The 10,000-nt window shown below is 43.9% G+C and overlaps 1 protein-coding gene across 4 annotated transcripts in view; it reads left to right on the top strand.

Moving 5' to 3' along the window:
- Positions 1 to 10,000, top strand: part of LOC134459789 (ran-binding protein 3-like) — a 36,828-nt gene that overhangs the window by 11,934 nt on the left and 14,894 nt on the right. For all 4 annotated transcript variants that reach the window (XM_063212208.1, XM_063212207.1, XM_063212206.1 and 1 more), the window contains 4 exons: positions 7,436 to 7,491; positions 7,752 to 7,776; positions 8,768 to 8,833; positions 9,468 to 9,530. In XM_063212208.1, the coding sequence (XP_063068278.1) occupies positions 7,436 to 7,491; positions 7,752 to 7,776; positions 8,768 to 8,833; positions 9,468 to 9,530 (210 nt within the window). The remainder of the gene's footprint in view (positions 1 to 7,435; positions 7,492 to 7,751; positions 7,777 to 8,767; positions 8,834 to 9,467; positions 9,531 to 10,000) is intronic.

Below are 10,000 nucleotides of genomic sequence, written 5' to 3'. Positions count from 1 at the left end.
AGCACACACACATACACGCCTGCCTCTTGTGCCCAGCTCCTGAGAGTTACGAGCTATGCAGTATAGTCACACTCAGGACAACGTGTTCAGTACCACAAAGCGCGAGTGGCGGTCCGTCAGCACTGCGTTCAGTGTGGGCTGAGGAAATTGTGTGAGATGGCCAATGACATGAGCTCGATTCTCTGGAGCGTGTCAATGGGGACAGTCATCGTCGCGAGGATTCTTGTGCCCTCGGTGTGAAAAATGCGAAAAATGACCGTTCGGTCGAGGTGGCTTTCCTCTCACATAGATGCTTGAGAAAAACAAAACACCTTTGTGCTGGGGTGGTTTCTTGTTTGTTTGTTGGTTTGTAACCAGTTTTAACTGGAATTTGTGTAGTAGAAAGCCACACGTCTGTGCCTTAAGGGGGGGAGGTCTTTGAATGAGCCGGGTGTAATTTATGTGATTGCGGTGCAGGGGACAGGAAGAAAAGAAGCATAGGCCTACACAAGTACTCCAGTAGATTTATGACCACTGAGAGGAGAGAAAAAAGAAAAAGAAAAAAAAAACACAGCCAGTGTTTTTCCTGCAAAAGGATGTGAGTGCCATTGTACTCCTGTGACCCCTCGTTGGCATAATTCATTTGTTATAATCGCCTCCGCTCCGATGCCAAATGCCTGGCAATGCCCGTTTATTACCCCCTGCCTACTTGGTGAGTGTTATTTTGAGCCCTAGCGAACACTTGGGAACCTCAAAGGGCACGGCGGAACATTACAGCCATTGTGAGGCAACAACCCCTGTGAGTACGTCACCCCTTCGTGTCCTCTGACCCAATGCCCTTGCACACAAGGTTGTCATTTTCAACCACATGTGAGATGTTATTGACAGACAGTTTTCTTTTTTTGACATAGTGTAGCCCCTTCATGCCGATGGGTCCATTGACGGGTTAATTCACCCTTTGCTTTCTGAAAAAAAAACCCTCAATTACAGTGCCCTCCATAATTATTGGCACCCCTGGTTGAGATGTGTTAAAAGCCTTAAAATAAATTCAGTGTTTATTGCAGAAGAATACTGTCACACTGAAAATTTTAGGAAAATGTAGCCTTCAACTCAAATGAATTGTAGGAAAATAAAAAAAATCCCTGACTAAAAAATAATTATTTTTCATTAAATCACCTGTTCCACAATTATTGGCACCCTTAACAATTCCCAGGAAATAAATATAATTGAAGCATTTCTGTCATTTCTACAGTAGTTTACAAAGTTTACCAGAGTATGTAGGAACATTTAATTAGTAATTCATCACTTCCTGTTTCCCTGGGGTATAACTATGACGTGACACCGAGGCCATTTCTCTTATCCACTCTTAAACATGGGAAAGACAAAGGAACACAGCATACAAGTGAGGCAGATGTGCGTCGACCTTCACAGGTCAGGCAGAGGCTACAAGAAGATTGCCACTCAACTGCAGCTGGCCATATGTACTGTGAGAGGAATAATTAAGAAGTTCAAAACAACTGGAACAGTGGTAAACAAGCCTGGACGAGGACCCAAGTTTATTTTGCCACCACGCACAGTGAGGAGGATGGTAAGAGAAATCAGAATATCTCCAAAGCTCACTGTTACAGAATTACAACAAATGGTAGCATCCTGGGGTCACAAAGTCTCCAAATCAACCATCAGGCGCTGTCTACACGCCAACAAGCTGTTTGGGAGGCATGCACGGAGAAAACCTTTCCTCACCCACAATCATAAACGCAAACGTCTGGAGTTCGCCCAGCGGTATTGGGGCTTCAACTGGGACCGTGTGCTTTGGTCAGATGAGACCAAGATTGAGCTTTTTGGCAACAAACACTCTAAGTGGGTCTGGCGTGCCACGAAAGATGCGCATGCTGAAAAGCACCTCATACCCACTGTGAAGTATGGGGGTGGGTCAGTGATGCTGTGGGGCTGTTTCGCTTCCAAAGGCCCTGGGAAGCTTGTTAGGGTGCATGGCATCATGAATGCTTTGAAATACCAGGACATTTTAAATCAAAATCTGTTGCCCTCTGCCAAAAAGCTGAAGATGGGTCGTCACTGGGTCTTTCAGCAAGACAATGACCCTAAACATATGGCCAAATCTACACAGAAATGGTTAACCAGACACAAAATCAAGCTCCTCCCATGGCCCAGACCCCAGTCCCCAGACCTCAACCCAATTGAGAACCTGTGGGGTGAGCTGAAGAGGAGAGTACAGAGGAGAGGACCCAGGTCTCTGGATGATTTAGAGAGATTCTGCAAAGAGGAATGGCTGAAGATCCCTCTTTCTGTCTTTTCCCATCTTGTGAAACATTATAGGAGAAGATTAGGTGCTGTTTTGTTGGCAAAAGGGGGTTGTACAAAATATTAACAACAGGGGTGCTAATAATTGTGACACACATTATTTGATGTCAAATAATTATTTCTTTATGTGGGATTTTTTCCCCACTGAATAAATGCACTTGTATTGAAGGTTGGATTTTTCTCTTTTTTTTCCATTAAGGTCCCATATTATTTAGAGAAAAATAATAATAATTGGAAGCTAAAAAACACATCTCAACCAGGGGTGCCAATAATAATGGAGGGCACTGTATATCATAACAACATTGCTATTAAAATACTGAACATCTTAAAGTGATATTGTCCCATTTTTGGAAATAAGCTTATTTTACACCTCCCCTTCTGTTAAATAATAGGGTTTTACCGTTCTCCTGCACGTTCAACTGTTCTCTGGGTATGGCAGTGCAAATTTTACCTCCAAGCTAGCAGTTAACATTGAGTCCTATGAGACCAGCTGGCGGCTAACTGGTCTCATAGGACTCAATGTTAACTGCTATCTTGGAGGCAAAATTTGCATTGCCATATAAATACCCAGAGAACAGTTGAAAGTGTAGGAGAATGGTAAAACCCTATTATTCAACTCAAGGAGTGGTGCAAAATAAGCTTATTTCCAAAAATGGGACAGTATCACTTTAAGTAACAGAGTAAGACTTGGTCGTTACCATTTTGTGACAGCAATGATATAACACTCTCAGCTCAGCTGAGCTCAGCCTCAGCACAAATGTTTTTTTTAAAAATGAACTCAATATTATTAGGTATTAACATAATGAATATTAAATGGTTGGCAATGGTAGCTGAATGACTTCTCATTGCTTTGACCGTGAACATTTACCAGAAGCCAGTCAGACAGTAGACAGAGAGAGAGAGGTGTAGGACTGACAAGTGACTACTACTACATGACAGATTTAAACCTGCGTCTCCATGGGCACGCAGACACAAACACAGTTAAACAGTTTCATTCCTGATCCAAGCCTCCATGCCCCCTCAGATTGTTCTCCATTAATCCATATTTCTTTTTTTGTTCGTAGTAGAGGAGGTATACTGCCCTACAATATCAGAACGCAGTATCTTGAAAATGGTCGAAAATGGGTTTAGACCGGAAATTGGCTTTAAAATACCTTCTTTATCTTGTGTTAATTTTTTTTGGCCCAACTTGGTCCCGTTTCGGAAAAAAACGCAAAAAACTGATTATACTGCGCTTTTTGGTTTTAGGAGGTTATGTCGTACTAGCCAAGAACGCAGTATAATGCGAATTATACTGCACTTCTCCATTGACACCGTGGTTTTGGTGTAGACAGTAATACCACAACAGAGCGCAGTATAATGATTTTTCAGCTAAAAAGTAATGAGAATGTTGTTTTTTTTGCTTTTTTCTTGTGTGCATAAATTTTCACCATAAAAAAGTATTATATGGAAGTGTCATCACCACTTTACCTCCAACACAGTCGCGTGGACAGAAAGGAAACTTTAAAGCCTTTTTTCTCAGTTTGGCATTTTGAATTATACTGCGTTCTGAAATTGTAGGGCAGTATAGATGGGCTCAATGATGTTATTCACCACATCAAGACAAGATCTGACATTTTCACTGGGGATATGTTGACCAGAACATGAACTCCATAAGACACATCCCGTGTATGGATAGACCTACACGTGCATATTTTCTATAGCCAGAATGGAATGGTATGACCATGTTGTAATGTGTTTCTAAAACAATCTGTTATGATATTTTATGTAGCCTCTTATGGCAAATGGGCCCTTGACGAACTTTGCTGAAAACACAACATCTAGCCTACATCATACCAAAATTGATATGACATTACATAGAATCTTTACTAACGGATTAAGCGTCATTACAATTTTGGTAACAGTAAGTTTATAACACAGAGAGTCTTAAGATTAAAACTATGTTTGTACAATATTGTTCGCAATAAGGTTATAATAACAGAGGCGCTGCAAAAAGGGGTTATGTGTTTTCCACAAAGAGCACATCACTCCACAGGCCGAATGATTTGCAGAAGCCTCATACAAGACTCCTCTATCCTCATCCTAGCCCAGGCCAGTTAGTAGTTCATAGTGTTGCACTCCGGCTGCTTAAGGATGTGTGTGTGTGTGTGTGTGTGTGTGTGTGTGTGTGTGTGTGTGTGTGTGTGTGTGTGTGTGTGTGTGTGTGTGTGTGTGTGTGTGCGCTCTGTGTGCGCTCTGTGTGCGCTCTGTGTGCGCTCTGTGTGCGCTCTGTGTGCATGTGTGTAGGAACTGTATGCGCGTGCGCCTTTATGCGTGCGTGCATGTGTGTGTGTGTGCGCGTGTACATGCCTGTGTGTATGAGACCAAGACTGTCAACATGTGCCGGTTTCCAGTGACACAATGTGGGTGTATTTTTAGTGGCCGCAGACAGGAGTGATTTGGTCAGGGCCTGACCCGGAGCCAAGTGCTCACGTCTCACGTCTGTGGCCTTGATCCACCACCAGGGACCCCCCCAGCAACACCCCCCCTCCCCACAGCACCTCAACCCATCTCCCCCGTGCAACCCAACACCCCCTCTCCCTCTCTCTCTCTCCCTCCCTCCAGCCCTCTCTGGCTCCCTTCCCTCCCTTGGGAAGATGATCAGCTTGAACCCTTCTCAAGACCCCCCCCCCCCCAAACCACCTCCACAGAGCAACCCAAAGCCCCTTTGCCTCTCTCCCTTCCTGGCTCCTTCCCTCTCTCCCTCCCCCCCCCCCCCCCCCCTTCTCAGGAATCAGGATGATCAGTTTGACCTACAGGAGTCTTCCCCCACAGGGACCTCCTAACCACCACCCCAGTGCAACCCAAACCCCTTCTCACTCTCCCTCTCTCCCTCTCTCTCTCTCTCTTCCTCCATCCCTCCTTTGCGTCATCCCTCTCGCCCTCCCTGCCTTGCCTTTCTCTCTCTCTCCGTCGAGTCAAGATGAACAGTTTGACTTAAAGGACCCCCCCCTCCCTCCCTCTATCTCTTCCATGCTCTCTGCAAATGAATCAGCACCACAGGAGACCTAATTTCCCCTTTTCCATCCTCCTTCATCCCCCTCTTCCTCTCCTCTCCCTCTCTCTCTCCCTCTCCCTTCATCCCCCTCTTCCTCTCCTCTCCCTCTCTCTCTCCCTCCCCCCTAGCGAGCTGCTGTGGTATTGCGTAAGAGGCCCCAGGTCTGAAGGGCTTCATTCATGCATACTGCTCACGGCTGGTCTCAGCAAGAAGCAGAGAGTAGAGAGGGAAAGAGGAGCGCGGAGGAGCGGTGTGGAGAGGGTAGAGGAGGGGAGGAGAGGATGGAAGTAGAGCCAGGAGAAGAGGAGAGGAGAGAAGTGGAGGACTGGAGAGACGTGGAACCGATAGGAAAAGGAGAGAAGAGGAGCGGTGTGGAGAGGGTAGAGGAGGGGAGGAGAGACGTGGAACCGATAGGAAAAGAGAGAAGAGGAGAGGTGAGGAGAGGGTAGAGGAGGGGAGGAGAGACGTGGAACCGATAGGAAAAGAGAGAAGAGGAGAGGTGAGGAGAGGGTAGAGGAGGGGAGGAGAGACGTGGAACCGATAGGAAAGGAGAGAAGAGGAGAGGTGAGGAGAGGATGGAAGTAGAGCCAGGAGAAGAGGAGAGGAGAGAAGTGGAGGACTGGAGAGACGTGGAACCGATAGGAAAGGAGAGAAGAGGAGAGGAGTAGAGCGAGGAGAAGAGGAGAGGAGAGAAGTGGAGGAATGGAGAGGAGAGAAGAAGAGAGGAGAAGAGAGAAGTGGAGAGGAGGAGAGGAGAGAAGTGGAGAGGAGAGGAGAGGAGAGGAGAGGAGAGGAGAGACGTGGAGTCTGGAGGGAGGAGAGGAGAGGAGAGTAGAGGAGGACAAGAAAGGAGGGAGCTGGGAGAGGAGAGGAGCTGGGAGAGGAGAGGAGCTGGGAGAGGAGAGGAGGCAGGGAAGGAGGAGGAGAGTGTGTTAGATCTGCTTCTGCTCTGTTCTCTTCTGTTCTCGTCTGTTCTGTGCTGTGCAGGTCTCTTTCGGGTTGCGAAGGGCTGTGCTCAGCTGTGCATGATTGCACAAGGCTACAGGGCTGTGCTGAACTGTACTGTGCTCTTTGCCAGACAGCGTGACTTTTACAGAGCAGCAGAGTCTTGGCTGCATAGTGTGTAATTGAATTAAACACCTCGACATGGTTTCGATTAAGGCTTCTCTAATGGGGGCAAAAAAATATGTTTTTGTAAGGGAGACGATGGAACGTGAACAGAGGCACGAGCTGTACTGCACACAAACACGTGCCTTCGTTCCGCATATTCCTTGGTTACTTCTTTCAACCTCTTTGTGCAGATCCCCATTATAAGGTTTCTGTTACCAAAATGGTAATGACCCAGAGGTCTTAAAGGAGAATTCCTGCCAAATTCAACATGAACTTTGTATTGCTCACAGGGGTGTAGAAGCACATTTTGGGCTCTATGTACAATCAGCTCCCCCCCCCCCAGCCATGTACTTTATCTTCATTATGTGTGCGGGCCCCTATATACATCACTCAGTCACACTTTACGCCCCTGAACCAGGGCTTGACATTAACTTTTTCACCCACCGGCCTCTGTGGTTACTGGTTTTCCCGAGTCACTAGCAATTCAGGTATTCCACTAGCCACTGATTTTTTATCGTTTTTTTTTTTATCATGATAGTGTATGTCTTACCTCAGAAGATGAGGTGCTAAAGCAAGAAGAGTGTATAGCTTTCTACATGGAGGTATATGTACATGGAACTTAAATGCAAACAATTGATACAGAAGGGGCGAACAATAGAATATAGGCTATGATGCGTATGTCACACCAAGGAATAAGCTGCCAGTCAAATTGACTAGTGACAATGAAAGCATTACTAGCCACAGCCAAGTTTTACCAGCATTTGGCCGGTTGGCTGGTGCCAGTGTCAAGCCCTGCCCTGAACGACACCCCTGATTGCTCGCGATACCCTTAACTTGTCACTACCTGATGACACAGGTTCCAAAAAATGAATCTATTTGAGGATGTCATTATGTTGTTGAGATTTGTTTTGAGCAAAGTCCATCTTCCAAAACAATTAAGAGTTTAAGAGTTGTGTCTTGAAAGCACCCTTGTGTTTTTCTCTACAGAGAAGCCTGTCCTTGCACCACCTGTGTTTGTCTTCAAGAAATTCCCGTCAATGAAGGTAATCTTTTCGAGTATGCAAACTATGCTGTCAAAACACATCTTAAAAGAATGTCCCAAAACATGGGCAGACTGAAGTCTACAAATGGGAGACTTAAGTACAAAATGCCCATAAACATCCTCTTAAAAATGAGAACATCATGCATTGCTTTCCCGTTGCACATTATGTAGGCTACATCATTTTCATATTATTGTCATGATATAATAATTAGGTGTTTAGTCTTCATATTAATGAGAGCCTTTGTTGTTGTTTTTCCTCAGAGGAGAGCAGACGATGATGGAAAAGGTAAACGTTTTATGTCAGATGCATTTATTAATTCCCTTAATGTGCAAATGTCATCAAACGCTGCATCTTGCATCGGACTTTCATGGTGTCTTTGGGAGACAATTAGTTTAAGAACATGTATATTCCAGTCAGAGCATAAAATGACGCATCCAAAAGACATCTGAAATAATGCACTTAGAATATCTACATGTATGTGTCTTGTTTATAATGCATATCTTTGGATTCATGGATTATGATACAAACAGATAAAAGTTGCAGTCCTGTAGGCTTTCTCTTTCACATCTTGTACTTTCCTCTTGTTTGATGTTCAAGACCAACAGATTTAGGCTTTCATTTGTCCCTAGTGCCATCTCCCTTTTAAATTCACATCACCCTGATTGAGTTCTTGACCTGATCCCTGGTGTTGTTTATGGTATTTTATTGTATGATAATGTTCTTATTTTATTTATTCATGATTTTATCTTTTTTATAACCATATTTATGGTCATTTTAACCTTTTATTGACCACTACACTTCATGTCTGTCCTGTGGTATATGTTGTTGCTGTCTATGTGCTTACGACTTGCTGCACACCAAATAGCCCCTTCTGGGGACAACAAAGTTGAAAAGTTGAAGTTGACAAAGTTGGTTCATGCTTAAAAAACTAGGTTGGTCTTAAATCACTCTAATTCAGGGATGTCAAACTCGGAGCCATTTTATTCGGCCCGCAAGATAATTTCAAATGTATATTACAGTTGTCCCACATACACCATTAATGTACAGCGTAACAGGACTTGAACATTAATGTGCTGTGTCACAGCATGTGCTGACACATTTGAACTAAGAAATATGATGGGAAAGAGTGTATGTGAAAGTTATTAGTCCTATTTTAGTCCATTTTTAAAAATAATTGTTGAGTTCGGCCCTCGACTTCATTCCAGATTTTGATTTTGGCCCTCGGTCAAATTGAGTTTGACACCCCTGCTCTAAATCATCTGTTCTGTTTCCCCAGGGCCCACTGTGAACAAAAGGGTACGCTCCTTCACGTACCCCAGTTTAAACAGTCGATCAAGACGAGGTGGGTAATTCTCATTTTACGCTAAGGTTCAATTTACGTTGTGTCATGCAGAAGAGACAACTTTAAGTGACTTTGTTTAAATGTTCAATGCTATCCCTGTGTTCTCTCTGAGAGACTTTCAACAGTGCTGCTCTTTTTGCATGAATTTGCATCAGCAGAATGTACTCTCTTAACCCTTGTATGGGTTCTTCCTCCGCATCTAGGCCGATAATGTAAACCACAAATTACTCAATTATAATCGTTGAAGATAAAGGATAAGTACACGAAATAGTACATTTACCCCTTGTGAGTTGTTTGTAATGCAGTAGAGTGGTCCTCATCGGGATTTAAAAAAAAATGTTTGCTACTGTCTCCGTTATTTGGCTTTGGATTTTCGTTTGACCTTCATGTGGGTTCCTTTGCATCTAGGCTGATAATACAAATCAAAAATTACACTACAACTGTTAAAGTTAGCATTACGTAGCATTTATAAACTGTTGGGTTGATATAAAAGCTTTGTCATTATTACCTTACCTGTTCACTCTGCCTCAATAGATCGTACAAGTTGTCACTTGTATTTTACAAACATGCCTTTTTCATGCCAAGTGATCATTATGCAACATCAACCGACTCCTCTGGCTCATTCCCTTGGCAGGAAGCACTGATAGAGACAGACGAGTGCTCTCCACCTCCCTCTCCTTCCCCCCACCCTTACCAGGTAAGTAACGTGCATGTGTGTGTGTGTGTGTGTGTGTGTGTGTGTGTGTGTGTGTGTGTGTGAGAGAGAGAGAGAGAGAGAGAGAGAGAGAGGGAGAGAGAGAGAGAGAGAGAGAGAGAGAGAGAGAGAGAGAGAGAGAGAGAGAGAGTGTGTGTGTGTATGTATGAAGCTTTCATCTCTCCAAATCTGACAACGGGGAAGCTGAGATGTCAATCAACAGGTTAATTAGCTCAGTGGCTTCTGGACGGCATTCTGTCAGGCTAAGGTTAACTAACTAAGGACATTTTTACACATACTACTTTAATAAATAGTAGTTTAAAAAAAATATTGCATTTACACATATCCAATTCGATCCAGAATACATACTGTGTTTAGAAAAACAATCTCCTTTTTGGCGGCCACTTCTTTGAAAAAAAATCTAATTGATCTATTAAATCTATTTGAATTTGCTAACATTCCATTTTCATGTA

This window comes from Engraulis encrasicolus, chromosome 12 (genome assembly GCF_034702125.1).
Source record: "Engraulis encrasicolus isolate BLACKSEA-1 chromosome 12, IST_EnEncr_1.0, whole genome shotgun sequence".
Taxonomy (NCBI): Eukaryota; Metazoa; Chordata; class Actinopteri; order Clupeiformes; family Engraulidae; genus Engraulis; species Engraulis encrasicolus.
The sequence above is the reverse complement of the archived record's forward strand: the minus strand, read 5'-3'. Positions and strand labels throughout refer to the sequence as shown.